This window comes from Cavia porcellus, unplaced genomic scaffold (assembly GCF_034190915.1).
Source record: "Cavia porcellus strain 051 isolate PalLab524CR breed Dunkin Hartley unplaced genomic scaffold, mCavPor4.1 scaffold_2, whole genome shotgun sequence".
In the NCBI taxonomy this organism is placed as follows: Eukaryota; Metazoa; Chordata; class Mammalia; order Rodentia; family Caviidae; genus Cavia; species Cavia porcellus.
The window spans coordinates 54,364,882-54,387,931 of record NW_026947485.1 but is presented as its reverse complement, the minus strand read 5'-3'; the positions used below and the strand labels follow the sequence as shown (position 1 = coordinate 54,387,931).

Genomic DNA, 23,050 nt, shown 5'->3' with positions numbered 1-23,050 from the left:
ACGAGTATGAAATTTTTCATTATTATTATGGAAGTCACTGCAATTCAGGTTATACAAAGTGAATAATAAAATTACTGCAATGGAACCATTTCTTGATACTAAGAAGGAATTAAGATATGTTACTGCACACATGTACTAATAAAAATATTTGTTCAATGAATTAAAATTTGTATCATCAGAAAACTGTCTGCTGCCCTAACAGAACAGATACATTTAACCATGTTACTGTTATCACACTTCAGTGTCCTTGAAATTAATTACAGTTATACAATGAACTAGAATTTACTATTTTTCTGGTTTTGCCATGAACAGCATTACAAAACATGATAACAGAGTAAATCACTTGGGTTCTCTGGATCTCAGGGAATGAATTTATTAGAAGATTTGACTAGATGACACTTAGCTGGGAAATTTTAAAAGGCATTCAAATTTTTTGCTGCTTTTCAATTTTCAAATCGTTTAGTGAGACACTGGTATGTCAAAGACCACAACACTCTCAGGAACAAAGAATACTAGAAAATTTAAAATTTTTAATAAATGTGCTTTGTTCACAAAATGTGAAAAAATACAACAAACACAAACATACATTTTCAGGTTCACTACCTCCCACCACTTGGCAACAATGGTAAAACCACAACATCTATTCACAATCCTGAAATGCCAAATTATTTTGGGGAAATTAACATGAATATGACAGGAGGCCCCTTAACTTTTTTTATATTCAAATGAAATCATTCTTAAGAGTACCCATACAGTATTAGAAGGCCCTATTAAGTTCATTTGTCATTACACATGTGATCTGGCAAAAGCCACAATGACTGCCTATATTTCAATACATACAATGAACTGGCTTTGGTGGACTATGTGTTAGATTAAATCCTGCATGAACCAAATTTGAGAAAACTGAATTTATAGTAAATGATACAAATTCAAATAAACTGAAGTGGTAGTAGGTTTTATAACGATATTTTCTTTAAAGTACTACTTAAAATACATCATGCACAGTTTAGAGCATAAGCAGAATCAGTATCTGTAAACAATCAGAAGAATTTATAGCACCAACATTTTAGCTCTAACACAAAGGCTGTCTCAATGGTCATAGTTAGACCAAACTTTCAAAACTATTGTTTTCACTTAGTTTCAATGCACTTTCATTTGTGTACTGTTTTCTTTGCTTTTAGGATTAGTCAAATGAAGAAAACAGTTTGGCAAAAGGAGTACTACCAAAACACAAATCTGAATTATTGTGAATATACCGTTTTTAAGTTTTGTTTTCGTTTTGATGGAGGAATAGGACATGATCCTATAGTGCTTAACTACAAGAAAAAGTCTACTCCACTTATTGAGGACTTGCATGCTATTGAAAATAAATGAAAAATTTTAAGTTACTCATGGCATATTTGAGCAACCAATAATTACTGCATTTGGTCACTGACTGTTCATATTAATTACAACCTTTTACCTTCATTAATTTAGCATGTGAAATTTCATTTGAAATACTGGGTATACACACTCAACCATTTGTATCTTAAAGGATCAATTTTGTATTCCTAAATAAAATCTGACATTCAAAGTTAACTACAGCAATTCACAATAAGCACAAAAACATCAGTTTTACCAGAGTAAGGAAGTGCAGTTTATGAAATTTAGGATCAACTGTTGAAAATGCAAATTTCCTTTAAAAATACATACATACACACACGTGCGCACGCACACACACATTTAACCATGAAATCTGAAACTGTGATATTTCAGTGCAAAAACCTCAGTATGAGGTAATTTTAATGTAATAACCACTTGAAAAAAATCCACACAGTGGCACTCTTAAAAATGATAGTTTACATGACAATTGCTGGCTGACAAGACAATGTGGACTAAATGTTTCTAGCAGTTTAAACTTGTCTTGTTTGGACATTTATTTTCCTTATTTGCTTCTGATTCAGAAACATAGAAAGGCATTTATCAATGTGGAAAGGGAAGATTCCCACAGCCAACTAATGGTTTTATATTCAAAGAAAAATTTTGTGCTAGGGTTTAGAAAAAAATTATGTTACCACAAGGTCAAAACCATTTTATGAAACTTTGAGCAGAGGACTAATTTTAAATTTTTCTATACAATTCCAAACTTGTAGTGCAGCACCTCCTTAGTGGAAAGGTGGGGACCCTATCAAAGCTGGTTTCAATACAACATAAACTCTCGCACAAGTGCAAACCCTTTCACAAAGGTGTTTTCCGTCAGTACTATTATACATTGTTCTTTGCTTAAATAGAAAATTTTGTAAATGAAACCTAAATTTTAAAGAAGTAAAAGTGAACTCTCACAGATAAATATGTTTAACACCAAGGCCCAAAACAATAAGAAAGTTATGAAAATATCACTTTGGCAATTGGTGTTTCTTGTACTGTGCTAAGGAAATGAGAATACGTACTCTGGGGGAAATATTTTCCCCAATGTCTGAGGCTGCCAAATGAGTTCAATAGAAGAAAAGAAGACTTATCACCAGTTCCAAAAAGTTCAGGAAATACTGAATCATCAGACAAAACTGAATATAAGACAGCTTTCTGTATTAGATAACAATTTAGTTAGAAAAAAAGATAAGTGCATCACAAACAACTAAACCGATCTATGTATCATATTCAACTTATGAGTCAACAAAGTGCAATCTACAGCTCTCTACATTTCTTAGTTTCCCATTGTAATAGTTTAAAGTCAACAATGAACAACTGAAGGAAACAAAAATATATAGAAAATTATGATTCATTTTTCACAATAGCACTAAAGAGAAACAAAGGTACCTTTCTATATTTTAGTGTGAAATGCTAATGTAACAGTGGTTTCTGCTATGACAGGAGTCACTCTGCATGAAACTTTAAGCTTTCTATATAAGAATAAATTTTAAAATCCAGAAGTAGAAAAAAATAGCAAACTCTGTAAACCTTTGCATTTCTTCTATGCAAACCAGGTTTTAAGCACTGAGTTCATGTTAGTATTTCCAATTAGTGTAAGCAATTAGGAGTCTGGACTGAAAGGGCCTTTTGCTTTCATATTAACTTAAAAGTAATATGGGGTCCTCTAGCTCATAGAAAGGAATAGAACTGGCTTGACTTTCTCCAGAATCTGAGTCGTACGGAGCATCAGGGAGCTCTGTGAAACCATATGCCAGTTGTTCATCTTCTATATCTGATCGAACATAGCAGGAAGGGTTAGAATATTCCTCATCTTCTACACTGTTGAAATCTTGAGGAATATATAACATCCCTGGGTAGTTCCTACTAACCAAGTCACTTGTGGTTTTTAGAGAGATTTTCCTAAATGCCATCAGATGCATATGTGAAAATTTTGAATACTTGAAGCGTTTAAAGCCCAGGGATTCTATAGCAATCTTCCAGCTTTTCATCATCATAGCATGACGGTTCTGATGAGAGGAATCAGGTGTGATGATAAGTAATAAACCATTTAACACTAGTAATTCATGAGCTTTCTTGCAGCAAATCCATCGCTGGTAGGGTGATGGAAAATAGGAAAGGAGAAGAGAGAAAACTACCACATGAAATAGTTCTCCAGGAAGAGAATCAATAGGGTTTTTCAGCTGCTTCAAAAAAGCATCTATAGCATCCTGTGCAAGCTGGAGTGGCTGCTGAAGTTGTAAGTTCAGGAAGTCACATTTATACACACTCTGCGGAAACAAAAAAGGTATGTCAAGCATTTCAAGATTACCTCCACCTTAATATTAGACTTTACCCAAACTACTACTTCACATTTCACAGCATTTCCATATAATCCCAGCAGTGATTATGAATCTTTCTCTTAAAAATAATTTTAAGCATATATTGTGAAAATCTGTATTTGAACTTTGAGTAAGTTTACAGGATTTATTTCTAAGCTCAGTCATATAGACATTCACTTTGAAAGTACTAGCCTAATATAAACACTTTTAAATAAAAATAGAAAATACAATGAATCAAAGAATTTAAAGAAAGTAATGAAAGAGGCCTTATAAAATATGTACCAGTAGAATGCTGCAAAAAAAAAAAAAAAAAAATTGGTGTTTTTTTTTTGGTGGCACCAGAGATCGAATTCACGACCTTACGCTTGCCAGGCAGGTGCCCATACTGCTGAGCTAAATCCGTGGCCCAGGTGTCAAAAATTCTTAGTGTTGTGAAAATGTTCCTTAGCTAGTTACCTTAACCACTTAAAAGGAAATACTAATGCTATTTTTATTCTATTAAAAAGCTAATCCTTGACTTGAACAACTATATATCAAATTTAATCAAGAGTCAAATGACTCTGGGAAGTTTATTACTACAAGTAAAGGAATAAACATTCCATAATTTGCTAAATATCAAAACTACTCAAAGAATAATGAGCAAATGAGTAAGATAGTTTGGATCCTAAACGTCCCCTCTTCCTGAGAGTGGTAAAGACTTCTTTACCACAGTGGTCCTCTTGGGATGTGGGGCCCTGATGAGAGGCTTTTGTCTCTGGGGTGTGTCCTGGAAGGAAACTGTGGGACCTGTCCCTTTTATCTCTTTTCTTTCTATCATGTGACTAGGTCTGCTCTGTCATGCACTCCTCCCATGGTGTATTGCCTTGCATAGGCCACAAAGCAAAGATGCCCATCAGCTGGGAATTGGAACCACTAAAATTGAACCAAAATAAACCTTTTCTAAACTGATTATTCTCAAATACTTTGTTACAGTAAGAGGAAGCTAATAGACACCATTTTTAAAGTTAGTTAAAAATTGGCTAGGTATACAAAGCCAAATTCATGAACAGTAATATGTACTAAGACTTTAGTCTCTTGCGTATGTTAGTGGGCAGACAAGCTGGTCATCTGGACTGTCTACTAGGGAAAGTGATACATAATTTTCTATTGCCAGGAAAAGGTTTTTTCTTTTTTCCTTTGCTTATCTTTCTTAAAGATAGCTCTGCTGAAAAACCACTGACACAAAAGCATATTTAAAGTGTATACTTTGATAACTTTCAATTGTCATACACGTGAAATGACCCCATATCAAATAATGAAAACCATTAGCCCTCACATTTACCTTGCACACACTCTACTTTTCTCTTGCCGCCAGACAACATTTATGTAATTTCTATTAATACAGTTTGTATTTCCTAAAATATTATATAAATGGAATAATTCAGATTCTTATTTATTTTGCCAGTCTTCTTTCATTTAGCCCAAATGTTTTGAAATTCATAGATTTTTTTGCAGGTATTAATATTTTATTCCTTATTGATGAATGGTGTTTCATTTTATCAAGATGGTTTTCCATATACTTATATTTATGTATATTTGGATTGGTTCTCATTTTTGACTATTAGAACTCATTATATTGTGAATATTCTTTTTCAAGTTTTGAACGGACAATTCACTTAGCTCAAATAAATATCCTCAGAAGGGATAGCTGGATCAACAGTAAGTGTATATTTAACTTTTAAAGAAATGCTTCTACTTTAAAAGTAACTAGATAGTTCCCAAATTCCTACGTCAGGTTTGTAAAGTTGCAGTTCTTTCAAATCTTCACCAACTCTTGAGAGAGCCAGTCTTTTTAGTTCTAATAATTATAATAGGTACATAGTGGTATACTGAGGTTTTAATTTCTATTTCATTAATGAGTAATGATAATTATTTTCCATTCATGAAGTTATCTGCCATTTTCTTTGGAAAGAAGAAATTTAAGTCTGTTCAAACCTTTTGCCTACTTAAAAACAGTTGGATGCCTTTAAATTTCTAAAAATTATTTTCTACAGTACAATTCTAAGTGTTATCTATATATTCTAGATACAAGTCTTTTTCACATGTATGAAAAAGACTATTAGTTATTTCTCATTGCTGAGTCAAAATACCTGACAACATCCAAAACTGAAGTAGGAAAGGTATATTTAGCTCACAGTTTGTTGAGGTTTCAGTCCATAAATGGCTGGCTCCAAGGCAGGTTGGCATGGCAGACAGGAATCACAGAAGAAAAATAGTTCTCAGTGGGCAGAAGGTAGCAAAGTAAAAAGGGACTTTAACAGCATGTTTCTGCCCTTCTTAACTTATCAAGGTTACATAGGGTGGGTAGCACTCATACCCTTAATCCTTGTACCCTTGAGTATAGCACTGGACCATGAATCAGTATCAGCATCACATACTCTACATCCAACCACCTGTGACTGCATAAGTCTTTGGGTGACATCTAGACACAAACCATAACAACATATAAATTCTCTATGATGTTTCTTGTCTTTTCATTCTCTTAAAACTATCTATTGAGGGGCTGGGGATTTAGCTCAGCGGCAAAAGCACCTGCCTTGCAAGCACAAGGTCCTGAGTTCGATCCCCGGTACCAATAAAAATGAAAAAGACAAAAAAAAAAAAAAAGTATCTATTGAAAAGTCCATGTTTTAAATTTTGGCCAGTGCCAATTTATCAATTTGTTCGTTTCTTGATCTTACTTTTGGAGCCATGTGAAAGACATCTTCTCCTATCTCAAGGTCAAAAAGACTTCCTTAGTAGTTTCTCCTGTAAGTTATTATTTTAGGGTTTCCATTTAGTCTGTGCTTCACTTGAGTTTATTTCTATATATGGTATAAAGTAGGGTCTGACATTCTTTTCCTTTGTACATGGGTACCCAACTTTTTAAATATTATTTGTTGAAAAAAACTATCTCTTTGTTCAAAATCTAGTCTGTAACTATGAGCCATATTATACATGGGCCTCCATTACATTTCATTAACTATCCTAAGATAAATCACATCAATCACTGACTTATTATAGTTTTATAATAAATTTTGAAATCAAATAGTATTACTCTTTAATACTGTCTTTTTTCAAAGCTGAATTTTGTTAGGTCCTCTGAAGTTTCCATGCAAATTTTAGAGAAAGTTTTCAAATTTCTAAAAAAAAATTACTAAGATTTTTATCAGGATTGTATCAAATCTATAAATTAATTGAGGAAAACTGACATGTGGTTAATATTGAGTTTCTCCACCAATACACAATATACTTTATCACTTAGACATTTTTTATTTTTCTCAATTAGTAGTTTTCAGCCTGTACACTTTTCCACATGTCATTTATATGAAATGTATATTTCATTTAACTATATGTTCCCATAAGAAATAGTTCAATTTTTGATGATACTATAAATGGTGCTGTTAATTCCAGTTTCTCCTAGTGTGTGTACTTCAACTAATTCCTGCATATCGATCTTGCTAAAACATGCTTATTAATTCTAGTAGCTACTTTTGTAGATTTCATAAAGTAATTCATAGGTAATAAATGTCATTTATGAATAATAGTTTCACTTCCTCCTTTTCAATCTGAATTTCTTTGCTTTTTTTTTTTTAATTGTGTTGCTTAGAACCCCTTGTAAATGCTGAACGGAAGTGAAAGGCAACTTATTTTGTTTTAGTGTTCTTATGGAAAAATCATTCTTAAAAGAATGATAGCAGCTGTAGATTTTTCAGATCCCCTTTATCACACTGAGGACATTTCCTTCACCTTCTACTGAAAATTTCTGTTAAGAAATGACATTAAATTTTGTCAATTTTTTCCTGTGCCTATTGATATGATTACATGATCTTTCCTTTTTGTGCTCTAGCAGAGTGAAGGAATTATTTTTGAACATTAACCCAATCTTGCATTACTGGGATAAACCAGAGTTGACCATAATACAGTAAGTATCGTTTTTAAAATTTTCAACTTGCTAAAATTCTTTTAGAATACTTCCACCTACATTCATGAAAAATACTGGTCCTGTAGTTTTCCCATGCTGCCTTTATCTGGCTTTAAGGCTACACTATAGCCTGACAGAAGGATTTGAGAAGTATTCCATCTATTTCAATTTTATGAAAGAGTGTATCAGTGGTACTATTTCCTTCTTAGTTAGTAGATTTTAATATTGTTCCTGGAATTTTGTTCCTGGAATATTCTTTGTGGAAACATTTTTAATTGTAATTTCAAATTTCTTTAATACATTTAGGACCATTTGAATATGTGTTTCTGCAAATAGAAGAATGGTATCTTGAGTGGCAGCAGGGGTGATTATTCAAGGAATTCAGCAAGTGTTATTCAAGGAATCTACCTGTTTTATTTAAATTGTGGAATTTTCTGGCATAATGCTAGTCACAATATTATCTTTTTAATACTAATAAAACCTATAATGATGTTAATTCCTCTTCTTATTTCCTGGTTACTTTGGTTTGAGGTTTTCAATGAAACTTCTCCAAGAACTAGATTTTCTTTCATCAATTTTCTTCCTGTTTTTCTGAATGTTTTCTACTTTCCCTGATTTTAGATTTGATCTTATTTTAGATTTAATGTGTTTTCCCCCTAAAAGTTTAATGTGTCTTTCCCCAAAAGTTGATCTCATTATTTTAAGACTTTTCTTATATTCCAGTAATGATGTTTAATGCTGTAAAATTTTACGTTAGTATTACTTTTAGGACTTCAGTGTTATCCTTCACATAATGATTTCTTGTGATTTCTGTTCTTATCTGAATGTCCTTATAAAAATTCATGTTGAAATTTTTCACTGTAATAATACTGAGCATTGGAATCTTCATGGGGTGATAAATGCTATCACTGTGGAAGGTGAATTGTTGAGGGAGTGACCCCACTTTCCCTCTGTCTTGCACGTGCTTGCCTGTGCTTCTACTGTTGTATGATGGCAGCATGGAGGACTGAGCAGATGTGACTCTCTGATTTTGGACTTCTCAGCCTTTAGAATGAACCAAACAGTTTTATTGTTTGTAATTTACTGAGTCTGTGGTGTTTTCTTACAGCAGCAAAAGATATGTTAAAAAAAGTTTTAGTGTCTACTGTGAGATTTGTTTGACTAATACTCTGGGCCCTCTTATTATTACAGAATGACCACCTTTATCTCAAGCTAATAGTCTTTACTCTCAAATCTACTTTCATTTTAATATAGCTACATCAGTTTTCGCCATCTTCTTGCCTTCAACCTATTTGTGTATTTGTATATGAAATGCTTTTCTTATCCTCTTTATCAAGGTGAAGGGCTTTTATGTTTTTTTCCTCGATCTCTGCTTTTTAATTGGGGCATCTGTGAGTACTGACATACAGACTGTATAATCTGTAATCTGTTTCACTCTAGGGCTGGGGGCTGGGGATTTAGCTCAGCAGCATAAGCGCCTGCCTTGCAAACAGGCAGTTGTGAGTTCGATCCTCGGTACCGATAAAAACGAAAAAGACAAAAAAAAAAAAAAACCCCAAGAATAAGAACTCTAAAATAGTGCATCCCATTTCTCTTATTCCATTGTTTGTGGTACTACTGGCATATAGTTTAATTTTACCTATATTATCAAATGCTCTCTATATTATCATTTTTAAATGGTTGTATTAGTTTGACAGAGTTACTGCACCAAACGTACAATGAGCTGGCTGGCTTAAAAATAGAAATTTATGTAAGTATTCTCTCAGATCTGGAGGCTAGAAGTCCAACATTTAAGATCTGGAGAGTTGCTTTGTTCTGATAGGTATGAAGGAGAATCGCTCTATGCCTTTTGCCTCACTTCTAGTAAGTTACTGACAGTCCTCATTGTTCCTCAGCTTGTAAATGCCTCTCTCTGACCTTTGCCTTCACCTTCACATGTTTTTCCTGTGTCCTTCTTTCTGATTTAAAACTTCTCCTTTTTATTAGGAAACTACAGTCATGTGGACTAGAGTCTACCCTAATGATGCTTTTTAACTTTTTTTTTAAAGACAGGGTCTTGGTTTGTAATGCAGGCTGACTTTGAACTCACAGTGATCCTCCTGAATGCTGGGATTATAGCCTGACTACCACTGTAGAGCACCTATCTTTAAGCAGTCACATACTAGGGGTTAGGAATCCAACGCATCTTCTTTATGGGGACACAAGTCAACCTGTAACAAGGGTTAATTATTTTCTAAAGTATTATAAGTAGCAAAAAAAATCTAATTTTTTTACCCAAGTAATTACCATTTTCTGTACTCTTTATTTCTTTCATGTAGATCTATAGTTTTGTTTGGCTAAAGCACTTCTTCCTCAACATTTCTTATAATACATATCTACTGATGTTGAATTCCTATAGTTTTTGTATGTCTGAAAGAAACAATTTCAACTGACTTTTTGAAAGATACTTTGTTGGGTGTGGAATTTGGGGTGGCAAAAGTTTTCTCTCTCAGTGCTTTAAAATGGCTTTCAAAAAACATATGTCAGGGCCAGGGATTTAGCTCAGCGGCATAAGCCCCTGCCTTGCAGGTGTGTGGTTGTAAGTTCGATTTCTGGCACTAAAAAAAATCAAAAACAACAAACAAAAACAAAGGCTACTTTTAAGACAATGAGTAATTTTAGAAATGTTATTGTGATGCCCTTGTAATTTCCTGTGATTGAGTTTGTTGAACTTTTTGGATTTGTAGGCTTATAGCTTTCATCAAATTTGAAAAATTTTGCCTGGTGTTTCTTCAATCTCCTCCCTTTTTGGGAGACTCTAATTATGCTTCATTTGCCTGCTGTGTTTCATTTGCATATTTTCTATTGCCATGTCTTATTCAAAATCTAGCAAGGGTTACTCTCATTAATATGCATCTCATATCATATATTGTAGAAGATAGATTTAGGTATTTTTCTGCACTCTCATGCAGTTATTAGATACATATTTTCTGATCACTATTCAAAAGGGGACATTTTGCATGCAGTTGAGTTTTCCGCTGTGCAGCTTTTTCATTTTTGTTAGTTGGTCCTATAAACACAAGCCATCTTAACTCCTAGGACTCTCAGAGATCCACTCCAGTTCAGGGAGTCAGACGGGCTCTACTAGGGTTCCTTTTGTCTGTGCCACACTTGGAAACTCCCAAGAGGCAATATGCTGGTAAACTTTGGGACTCTTATTATCCATCTTCCATTGCTAAGGATCACTGTCCCTTACTACCTAGTGTCCAATGTGATGTAAATTGTTTCATGTATTTTTGTGTACTTTTGGTTGCTTTAGGTATATATAAAGTGAATACATGTTGCCTCTGTTATTCCTTTTTGGACAGAATAGTAAGCTTTCTCATTTTGTTTTCGTATTACTCACAGGATTCTGTAACTATTAAAGTCTGATTTTAATACTGAATTTACATACAGCAGCTCTTTTGTCTTCCATAATGACTATATAGTTCAAAGTTTACCGCCTTATCTATAAACAAATTTAGTATTTTAAAAACAGTATCTTAAACCTGAGCGTCAGATCAAATGGTTATCATGTCTCTGCAATTCCTAAAGAAATCTCCAACGCCTGTTATGAGGGGTGAGAGAATCCATGCACAAAGCTCTTTGCACTTTATAACTACAGCTCCTGATGTCCTAGGAATTCTCTGCTACGATAAACTAAAAATAGTTGTTTTACTGTAGAGCAAATATACATCTTTAGGAAATAAAGATAACAGTAATAGTTTTAGTTCTTATCCCTTAATGTTACTCTGACAGATTCACAAAATGAAACAGATAAAGATTCAGTTCAAAGATGAACCTTCATGCAGAAACTTTTCAATACAGTAAACATTCAGCACTAACTATATAACAGGCATACATCCTATGAAACATGATCCATGTTTATTCCTATTTACAAAAAAGAAGAGAGAGACTAGAAAGTAGGGGTGGAGAGATTCAAACCTACTTTGAAAGTAAGGTACTATTCCTTTACATAGCAAGTATTTAACAAGCCAATCACTGTTTTAGGTGCTAAGAACATAACAGTAGAGGAAAAATTTCTAACCCAAGGAGTTTAATCTCTATTCTCTTTGTAACATTACAAATACAAGGCATGCTGGAGTTGTGTGACTCAGTGGTAAAGTGCTTTTCAACCATGTGTAAGGCCTTAGCACTAGAAAAATAAAAGTATTATATATATATATTTTAATGTCTGGGCTGTATAAAAAAGTACAGTCAAACATTATAAATTAATATCACTCAGAAAAAAATGTAATTATTTTCCAAAATAAATAAGTTACCACCCTGAAGTCATCTAACCTCAAAAAATTACCTTTAACAAAAACTGGCATCATTTAAATAAGAAAACAAAGTTTAAGCTGATAAATGGACTACCCTACTTCACTGAATTGCGGCAACCATGTCATAAATGATGCACTGGAATGTTCTGAAAGGGAAGGACAGTGTACCATTCATTGAGGACTGGTACTGTGTTAGCCAAGTGTTAGTCTCATAACTCTCTAATGAAAGTTGATGAAGCAGTCTACATAAAGATAAGTAGTTCTATCGATTCAAGCACAAATGTAGTCAACTTTGGTTGACTCCAATGTCCTTGCTTTTTTTCAACATTATATAATAGCTGTATAATACAGTAAATTTCAGGAGATAAGTACTTAAAAAATACACCCAACCAAAAAAAATGCAAAGCATAAATATTACAGATATCTAGAAATTGCTGATTGACTCTGGTTTTTGACTGAAATGATACTACCATAACATTGTTCCAGAATATGGATATGTAGATAAAAAATAAAAACAAACATACTACTGGTAACACAAATACTGGTTAACTAAATGCTCAAATATTTCTCAGAAGACACATTAAATTTTGAACACAAATAATGTCTTATCACTAGACAAGAAAAATATGTGCACTATTTTAGTAATGTGAAGACAGTGCTTTTCCTTTGTAAATATATGTGTAAAATTTTCATATCTGAAAATAAAATTATACACACCTCCACAGCAGGTACAATGTCTATGCCAACAGTCAGAAATTCTTCAAACTTCAAAAATGGGTTAAAGCAGCTGCCAACATCAAGTAATCTGATCTTTCCTGAGGCTTGTAGCAACCTAAAAGCAGATACTTTGTATTAGAAGAGGTAAAGTATTAAAAGTATTTAAAAAAATCAAGTATCTGAAAATAAAAGAGCATAAAGACTACTGATTCTTGGGGACTGGGGATTTAGCTCAGTGGCATAAGCGCCTGCCTTGAAAGCAGGCAGTCGTGAATTCGATTCCTGGTACCGATAAAAACGAAAAAGCCAAAAAAAAAAAAAGACTACTGATTCTTTAACATTTTGGTTTCTGGATGAGAGCTCCAAACATTTTTTCCCTTGTATTAATTATATCTAATAATTACCATATTTTAAGTTAAAAACACTTATAAAACAATAAATCAATTTTGTTACTATAAATTATATATATATATATATTTTTTTTTTTGGTCTTTTTTCATTTTTATCGGTATCAGGGATCGAACTCACGACTGCCTGCTTGCAAGGCAGGCGCTTATGCCACTGAGCTAAATCCCCAGTCCCTATAAATTATATTTTTAAATGAAAAATATTGCAATTTTAAAAAGTGTCATAAAAAGTGAAGCCTTATTTTATATTTTTGATCTCTTTAACAGCTATCAAAACAGATCAGTGGGTTCTAGGACTGGGGATTTAATTCACTAGCAGAACACTTGCCTAGTGTGTGTGAGGACTGAGTATGATCTCCAGCACTGCACAAAAAACAAAAAACAGTGGCTCCTAATGTCTCCTTTATATTTAACTTGTTGCAACATTACATGCCGTGTAGTCTCTGGAAGATTCTACTATACACTCAAGAAAGAATGTAAGTAAAAGGGCAAATGACATGTCATTGTTTTGAAAACAGTTTTTCTACCAGCAGACTCTGAGAGGGTTTCATATCCACATCATCAGTTCCAGAGTTACCTTTATAGAGGAAAAAAAATGCATTCACATGTAGCTTTCAGCAGTCAGTATTGCAATGTCTTTGTAGTCTACTTTGTCTCAATGATTTAAAATTACCAGAGAAAACAGCATGCACAGAACAGTATTTTTTGAGAGTGGACTCTCAGTCTTTATACTGAGACTGGTACCTTTGCCCAAGCTGGGCTTGAACTCACAATCCTCCAGCCTTAGCCTCTCAGGAGCTGTCTTGCCCATCTGCCCAGGAAAAATAGTATTTTTTAAGTTAGGAAATTTCTCATTGTATGCAAGTTTTTCTCATTTTCAAAAGCTCTAGGAAAAGTAGTGAATTCATCAAAATGAAACTATATGAATCTATGATAAGGATGAAGGATTCTGTTGGTCACAAACCTATAACCCAAATGTTCAGACAGTAAAGCAACAACAACAAAAAAATTGCATTAACTTCACTCATAACCTTTTAATCCATGTTGAAATAAATTTTATAATTTTATGAAGCCTCATTAAAAAACTTGTTATGTAGTACTAGCCTCTTTACCTATCCCCCTGAAACTGTGGCTAGTATAATGCTAAAACTAAAGATCCTCTGAGGAGAATTCTTACCTCTACAATATTAAGGTTTAAATTCAAGGATACAGGCTAGTTCTTCACTTTACTTAGTTTAACTGGCTGCAAATAGTTTTAGATCTCATCTTTGGAATGTTAATAATTGAGTACAAAAAGCATCATGTTTCTTTGAAAACTACTGACCAGGGGCTGGGGATTTAGCTCAGCGGCATAAGCACCTGCCTTGCAAGCAGGCAGTCATGAGTTCGATCCCAGGTACCGATAAAAAGGAAAAAGACAAAAAAAAAAAAAAAAAAAAAAGAAAACTACTGAGCAGAGCCTGCTCAGCTTCTCTCTCTGTACCTTAGGAGGTTTACTGCTCTAGAGACGTGTTAAACTATAGACAGTACAGTGGCTTCTTGAAAAGATGATACAATCTAAGATTTTCTTCCTAGAGAACAAATGTAATAAATAGGGTTTTTAACCAAGAATTGGCAATGTCCCAACATTTAATAGAAATGACCACAGTGACCATTTCATTTTGACCAAATATAAATTCCCTCATGTAGCACAAACACTGTATAGTACCACAAAAATAAAATGAACCAATTAAAAAGATTTTTGCCAGTACAACATAATTTTATTTAAGAATTTATCTGAAGAGGTTATGAAGGTAAAATAGTATTTCTCCAAAATTATAATTTCACAAAAGTATGCCTTGATTTTCTATGTAAAAATAATTAATTCTGGCTAGGATACCCAGATGAGTGTGAGATTTTGTAATGGCTAGAAACTCTTGTAATGAAAAACTCAAGATATTTTTTATACTGTGGCCAATCTAAAGAGAAATTATTACTGTAAAGTTGAACTAAATTTGGTGGTTCTTAAAATATCACAATATAGTTGTTCAATAGAAGAAAGAGGCTAGTGAACCACTGTGGCATTTATTACAAGTTGCTAAATCTGAGAGAAAAGATGCAGCAGATAAGGGCCAGAGAATGGTTGGCATATAGCTAGTGCTATTGTTTAACTTATGCAATACAGAATCACAAATCATACCCAGGTAAAATAGATGAGAATCTATAATGTATGTAATATTATATATATTACTATATCATCATTCAAAGGGAATCATACTTAGGGATCTGAATCAGAGAAACTGAGATCAAACCTGATTCTATCACCTATCATGTAATACAGAATAATGATGGTACACATATTTTTTCCAGGATTAAAAGAGATAACAAATTTAATGCCTGGTATATGTAATTGTTCACAGCTACAATTATCATGTTATAGATGAAATTGTTTGTGGTTCACCCACTAATGATCTTCCTGATCATAGGAGAAGAAGAAATTGGCTCACATTAAATTCTATAATAGATTTTAGTGAACTTCAGTAGCAAATTTCTGACAGTCTTTTTAAAAGGCTTTCAAACTTTCTATCTAATGAAGTACTCAAAATTATCCAAGTTAATTCGACAGTATGGTGTCAACACCAATAAATGTAACAATATCACCAGGTTAGCTTAGTAATTTATCAGTTCTTATTTACTTCATCTATCATGAACTTTGATTGAGCTCATTTATTTGCACAGAACACAGACACAAAGTTTTAAAGTCACTCAGCAGACATTTATGTAATTACCACCCAAGTCAAGAAATAAAATATTGCCTGCATCCTAGACTCTCTCTGATGACACTCCTCAACTTTTCATAATGGTATCCATTAACTTGATTTTAATGCTTGACCTTTCCCTTGACCTTTTTATAGTTTTAACTAACTACACAGGACAGAACAGCTAAGCAATAGTTTGATTTGAGAGTACACATTTGTTTTTGTGACTTCTTTTATTTACCATTATGTTTGTGACATGTCTGTGCCTCTATAATTAACTAATCTTCTATGTAGTACTATCCTCTTTACTCATCCCCCCTGAAACTGTGGCTAGTATACTGCTAAAACTAAAGATGATCTGAGGAGAATTCTTACCTCTACTTAAATTCAAGGATGTAGGATAGTTCTTTACTTACTTAGTTTAACTGGCTGCAAATAGTTTTAGGTCTCATATATTTATTGTTATACATGTAATTTCATAGTTTTTCATACTAACGTTAAATCTTTTCAATTTCAGTTTTTATTATTGGTTGCAGAAATGCAATTGATTTTTATGTCTAGAACTTTAAGTTCTTTTGTCTCAATTGCTTATCATTTTTGGTATTCTAAAAAGAGATACACACATAGTATGATCTGTGAAAATTGACATCTGTATTTCTTCCTGTCCTTTCTATCTATCCACCCATTTAATTATTGCTTCACTCTCTACTGAAGGGCTTTTCATACAATGCTAAACAGAAGTGAGTAAGTGAGTACTGCTATAGCATTTTCAGAGGGCATGTTTTAGCATTGCAGTGTTAGATACAATGACTGTCATAGGTTTTGTACACAATACTATACATAATAAAGGTGAAGTACTTTCTTTTATGCTTAAACTGGATTTTTGTCTGCTTAACATATACCAATGATGAATTTCATCAAACTCATTCTATGCTTCTATTTAAACAGTACTTTTCCTTAATATGTTTATATTAGAGTATGTTCATAAATTTTATAGCATTAAATCAAACTTGTATTCTTGGGAAAGAGCATATTTTGTTTTAATATATTATTTTTTTCACAATTTGAAGGATTTGTTTTATACATGTGTATATAAGTCAATTCTTGCTATTTGTGGTAGTTATGTGCTATAAAGTTATTTTAAACACTGAAAATCGTGGTTCCTAAACAAATACATGGCTAGGCTTCTGATCACAACATTTCATCAACATATCAACACACACCCTGGATTTATGTGTATTTTTCTGCTTAATGCCATTTTATTTAATACATGCTGTTGACACATTAACATTCAACTCAAGGTCAGCACAACTGTATCTTTTTTTTTTTTTTTTTTGTCTTTTTCCTTTTTACCGGTACTGGGGATCGAACTCATGACTGCCTGCTTGCAAGGCAGGCGCTTATGCCGCTGAGCTAAATCCCCAGCCCCAGCACAACTGTATCTTATACCTGGAAGGAACTCTAGTTTTCAACATCATACTTGGGGTTGTTTTAAAAACAAAACTGCTAATAATAAAACAAAAAATGCAAAAAAGAAATTGAAAGCTAATGTAACTGAAAACCTGTTAGATTGGTTTCAGTTTTCAGACTAGCTGCTCTACTTTTCTTCATTTACGTATCACAACAACGAAGATTAACTAAGCATATTATTTACACTTTTATAACATCAGAATTCATAATTTCTGTAATTTAAATTTGATAATTTTTACTTTAGACTATGGAAAAATCTTAAGTGCAAAACCTTGGTATATGCAAAGATGGATAAGCTTTTCAAATTAAAACTTTTCACTTAAATTTCCTACCCTGTTTTTAATTCACTATTGTCTTTTTCAAAACATTTATAGTACAAGATAGTATTTCTTTATTTTCTTCATTTCGATTCCCACCCTGCTGGTTAAACAACTTAATAAGGAAATGCAGGATTTTATTTCCTACGTAAGTCTTGGTCTGGCATGATGCCCGTGTTGACAACAGCATTTCAAACTAATCAAGACATGTTAAGAAAAACTGTAAACTCTACATAAAATTTTTCACTTCTTCCATAAAAATCCTGGCAATATTTATTCAAGCATGCAGTTTGAAAGAGTGGTATTTTCAGTGTGCTCTACAGAGCTGGGGAAGTATTCTCTAGTCTGTGCAAGGGCCAATAAAAGTAGATGTGAAAAATAGTGGGAGGCTACAAACACCCTTCAACCAGAAAGCAATGCTTTTGCTTCACATAGTGCGTTTCCACAGCAAGTTCCCCTGAACAAAATATCCTGTGGTTAAAATTCTTAGAAGTCAATGATCTTACCCTTTTTTCTTATTACTGATGCTTTAAAATAGATTTCTATTCCTGATCTTTTTGAGGGGTGAAAAACAAAACAAACAAAAAATGCACTTTTGAGACTATGTGAACAGCACTATTCCTCCTTGGAGTCACAATAGTCATTTATAGTCAAATATAGAAATTTTATCATGTCAACTTTTAGGGCTGGTAGACTGACTCATAGAGAAATCAATAGTTCTACCTATCCTCTTGTCTTAATCATTTTTTCCTGGAACAGCATGAAGGTTAGTTAAATTAGAAAATTTCTGTCTAAAAATTTCTGGGTTTGATGGTATTTTGCTAGTAAAAAAATTTATTGGCTGATGCCTAAGTGTGTCGATCAAAGGTTACTTATGGCCTAAACAATACAAAGTAGAGGTAGAAAAGAAAATTTTGCCTACCACATCAGACTTGAAAACCTTTACCAATGAAAAGGCAGGTGGTAGCTTGTGGAGCTAATGAATTATATATACCTAAAAATTAGTTTGTTCCAAAGCGCACTGTAAGAGGCACCTCATAAGATGCTTTACAGTCAATAGGTCACCAATTGTGACAAACATCTTGCCTTGTCTTTTTGAAGGACTATCCAGAAAGTATATACAATAGCTGTATAAGAAACTCTTTTTCTTTTCTTAAATTCAATGTTTTCCCAAATTTATTCTGCTGGCAAAACTCCCTTTTTCAAGCATTTATAACTATAATACAGAACTTCTCTGGTTAACATTGAGATCAGAGTTAGGGAAACAGAGGCTTCAAGAGAAAGAAAAGGACATAGAGGTTCTAAACAAAACATCTGAAAAAAAAAATCAAACAGATAATCCAGCAACTCCATATATAAATGTAAGAGAAAAATACAAAAAAAAAAAAAAAAATTACGTGAAAACGTCTGCTACGGTTTCACATGACTGTCCATACTCCTGATCTTACTGACAACATTCTTTGTGCTGCTATCATGATTACCATCATCACTTAAAAATGACAATGGAAATTGCAGCAGCCATATAAAATTCTTATGTGTAAGGACATACTATATTTCACAGAGGAAAAGAGTGAGACTTAAAGAGTTAAATAATTCTGCAAAGCCAGTAAATGGTTTGCCTAACAAAGCAGTATAAACATTTAACAATCACCAGTTACTGTGTCTAACATACAAGTAGAAGTTTGGACACATTTAAGTGGCCAAACATAAAATGCTATTAAATTTATTATGGAACAATAAATACATACTATCAATGTAGTGCTTCACTTTGAAAACAAGTTAATAGTATATAGTATTTATTTTCTACTGCTATGCAGCAACCTACCACAAATTTAGCTTTAAAACCTAGTTGTATACATCGAAGTCCAGACAATCTTGCTATATTCTATTTAGAATATAATAAGGCTGAAATCGAAGTATCATCTAGGCTGGGTTCTTACATGGGAACCATGGGAAAGAAGCCACTTGTAGCCTCATTCAAATTAGTAGCAAAATTCATTTCCTGCTCCGTAGTTACTCGGAGTAGTTCTGTTTCTTGATGGCATCTGCAATTCCTTAGTTCTCGGCCCTCTCCATTTTCAAAGTTCACAATGGTCAAATGCATTTTATGCTTCAAGTCTCCCCTAACATCCTTGTTCCCCTTCTCTTCTGCAGTATCTAAACAAATTCTCTTAAGGGCTTCAGTGATTAGTTACCAGACAATCAACCTAGACAACCTGGACAATCAACATGGGCTTACCTGGACAATCAACTGATCTTAAGATAATCAACTGATCTTCAAGATCTTGAAGATCAGGTGGTTAGTAAACTTAATGACTTGCTAAAAATCCCTGCATTCCTTAATCAACCCCTTCCAGCAAAGGCCTTGTCCATCTCCTGTGTGCTTGTTACTGAACTTGCTTTCCTGTTTGATCTCCATTTAATCAATAATACCTAAGAAACTACACTTATAATCTTATCAACTGATTATAGTTCTGTTCCACCTTGAACCTGCCTCCTCTCATGGCTTTTCTCAATAAATATCACTGAGAAGCAGGGCTGGTGAACAACTTACCTTCCAGGTCCCCTGTTGACTGTCTTATACAAAAGCTTTGTTTTTCTCAATAAATTTTTCCTACTCTTAAAAAAAAAAAAAAGAAAAAGAAAAAGAAAAAGAAAAAGAAAAAGAAACTCCCTGAACAGCAATACCTAAAGTAGAGCACCCCATAAGTTTTAACTGAATAAATGAAAGATGAAAATGTATGGAGTGGGCTGAGGATTTAGCTCAGTGGCATAAGCGCCTGCCTTGCAAGCAGGCAGTTGTGAGTTCGATCCCTGGTACCGATAAAAACGAAAAAAGACCAAAAAAAAAAAAAAAAAGAAAGAAAGAAAGAAAGAAAGAAAGAAAATGTATGGAGCAAAAAGAGAAGCCTATCCACAGTTCTGTATACCTCACCATACTTAAGAAAACCTTTTACTTTCTCCTAACCACTAAAAATTTTAGAAGCCTGTTTCAAAATATGTACTGGTATGGCTAAAGACAGATATGAGGAGGACTGACACTCATACACTTGCTTTGTACTTTGTATGCGTTCATACTTGTTACTAAGATTACTCTGAATGAAGCCTCTCTTGCTTCTTTGAAATCATAAATACAAATGAGTATTTGAAAATTCAGTTAAGATAAATAACATTATGATTAGGTTGTTTAAAAATAAAAATCACAATGGCAGAACTTTATATTTAGATTGTATACTTTGTTGAAGTTTTTTGTTAACTATAGTTAACATATTTCAAAAAGTTGCATGAAGCTAAACACCTTTTGCATATAACATAGAAAACAATCACAAAACTTCATAAAAATTTTTCAGAAAAGTAAGTTATAAAATTATAAGTTATGTTCACAAAATTAAGTAAGTCTGTAATAATTCTGTAAGGTTCTGAGTGCACAAACCACAAACAAAACAATTTGAAAACATGTAAACAAACACAATAAGGAAAATATTAAAATCAAGTCTGAGGAAAATGAAAGGTTTTGGCCCAGACAGGACACTGTAGCCAGGAAAGCCACAACCGGAAGCAGGAAGCCCCATCTTGCCTTGCCCCTAGGAAGTTACCTGTGACGCCATCTTCCCACCCCTGGGAATTTACATATGGCGCCAAACCTAGGACCAATGTGCTACCTGTGTATCCCTAATGCCCGCCTTAGGTTCCACCCCAAACCGAGGCTATTTACAGGCCCTCACGCCACGTGTCCGCCGGAGAGATTGCCGGACGCCAGCGGTGGAGGTACCGGTCATCTCTCTCTGTGTTCTCAGAATAAAGGCCGCTTTTTATTTTATATTTCTCATCTTTTGTTAATAGTTTTCATCTTTTGGAAATAACTCTATCATTTGGTGCCGTGACTAGATCGGCAGGCAACTGACTCTTGGGCCACACACGCTCAGTTGAGTCTCCTAGCCGATAACCAGATAACATCCTGGATTAATTCCAAGCTTTTTCCTCTCCCAAGACATTCCTGTCGCCAGACGCCTGCACACTGCATAGGCCAGACTGATTTCAGGTGAGCACTCCCCGGGGAACTTTTCGCACTGGGCAGCCCCAGTGGAATGTTCTCCCCGTCTGCGTGGGTCTGTGCATTTTCACGTCCTTAGGACCGCCCAGGGCAGGGTTCTTTCTGGGCAAACCTGCATCCACAAAATCTCTCACGTTCTTTGGGTTCGGATAGCCCAAAGCAGAGATTTTTGGAACCGCCCACACTGAAAGAATGCCTCACTTCCCTTAAAGCCTTGCGCTTTCACAGGCAAAACTGTTACTGACCCCACATAGACTCCATTCGTAAATCTCTCAGTGACGACTGGAGTTTACGAGTTTTTGGAACCGTAGCTGCCGTGTGGTACCACAAATAAGTGACAACTTGTTCTGGACCTCCGGTTTTTTTCTTGCCTGAATCAGTTATGGGGAACGTATTTTCTAACTCCCAAAAGACGCCTTTACAATGCCTAATTTCCAATTTACGTACTCTAAAAATTAAAGGTACCATAAAAACTAAACAACTAACTTTTTACTGCCAGGAGGTCTGGCCAACCTACCCGCTTATCGGCAAGCCTTGGCCCAAAAAAGGAACATTTGAACCCTGCATTCTCAGGAACTTGTACGATTTTTGTCAAGCTGGCAACAAGTTATTAGAACTCCCTTATGTCCAAGCCTTTCTTATTCTGAGAACACGCCCATCTCTCATTGAGTCTTGTGCTCCCGCTGAGATACTTTTAGCTAAGTCTACTGCGCCGCAAACTTTTCTGTTCTGCCCTCCGTTTTCCCGGCCACCACCTGCCTACCACCAAACTCATTCCCTGCCATTACCTCCCGCCGGACCGCTCTCCCCTCCCCCTATGCCTGATTCTCTCAGCAACTCTAATCCCTCTCCATCGCAGAAACCTCCCGCTGTGCGATCATCTCCCTCTCTGCCTTCCGGGACCCATAACTCTCCCAGCAGCTCTAATCCCTCTGTGTCGCAGTTATCTCCCGATGTTCAATCCTCTCCCCCTCAGTCTCCAGGGACCCATATCTCTCCCAGCAGCTTTAATCCCTCTGTTAGCACTTCCTCGCAGTCTCCGACTTCCTCTCCTGAGAATTCTGTATCCCCTACAGCATTCTCACAGCCCGCCCACCATACTAGGTCTCGGTCGCTATGTTCTTCCAGCAGGCCGAGTGATTGTTCCAGCTTGCTCCGGGAACAGTCGCCATGTTGCAACCCTCTGCCACGTGGCCTGGCGCCGCCATGTTCAGGAGGGCCACATGGTGACAGGGCGCCGCCATGTTTTGGGTCACGTGACAGGGCACCGCCATGTTCCCAGGACCGTCACTGTCAACGGGCGTCCCCTTTTGGCTCCTCTTGTGAACTGCAACAGCCGCCCTGTTGCAGTGCACATGACGCTTCATTGTGCTGC

General features: G+C 34.7%; 1 protein-coding gene across 2 annotated transcripts in view; it reads right to left on the bottom strand.

Annotated features, from left to right (window-relative positions):
- Window positions 1–510: 510 nt before the first annotated feature.
- The window catches only part of Bmt2 (base methyltransferase of 25S rRNA 2 homolog), a 75,013-nt gene continuing 52,473 nt past the window's right edge, over window positions 511–23,050 (bottom strand). For both annotated transcript variants that reach the window (XM_063242062.1, XM_023567312.2), the window contains 2 exons: window positions 12,690–12,804; window positions 511–3,677 (listed from right to left, as the gene is read on the bottom strand). In XM_063242062.1, the coding sequence (XP_063098132.1) occupies window positions 3,048–3,677; window positions 12,690–12,804 (745 nt within the window). In that variant the 3' untranslated portion in view covers window positions 511–3,047. The remainder of the gene's footprint in view (window positions 3,678–12,689; window positions 12,805–23,050) is intronic.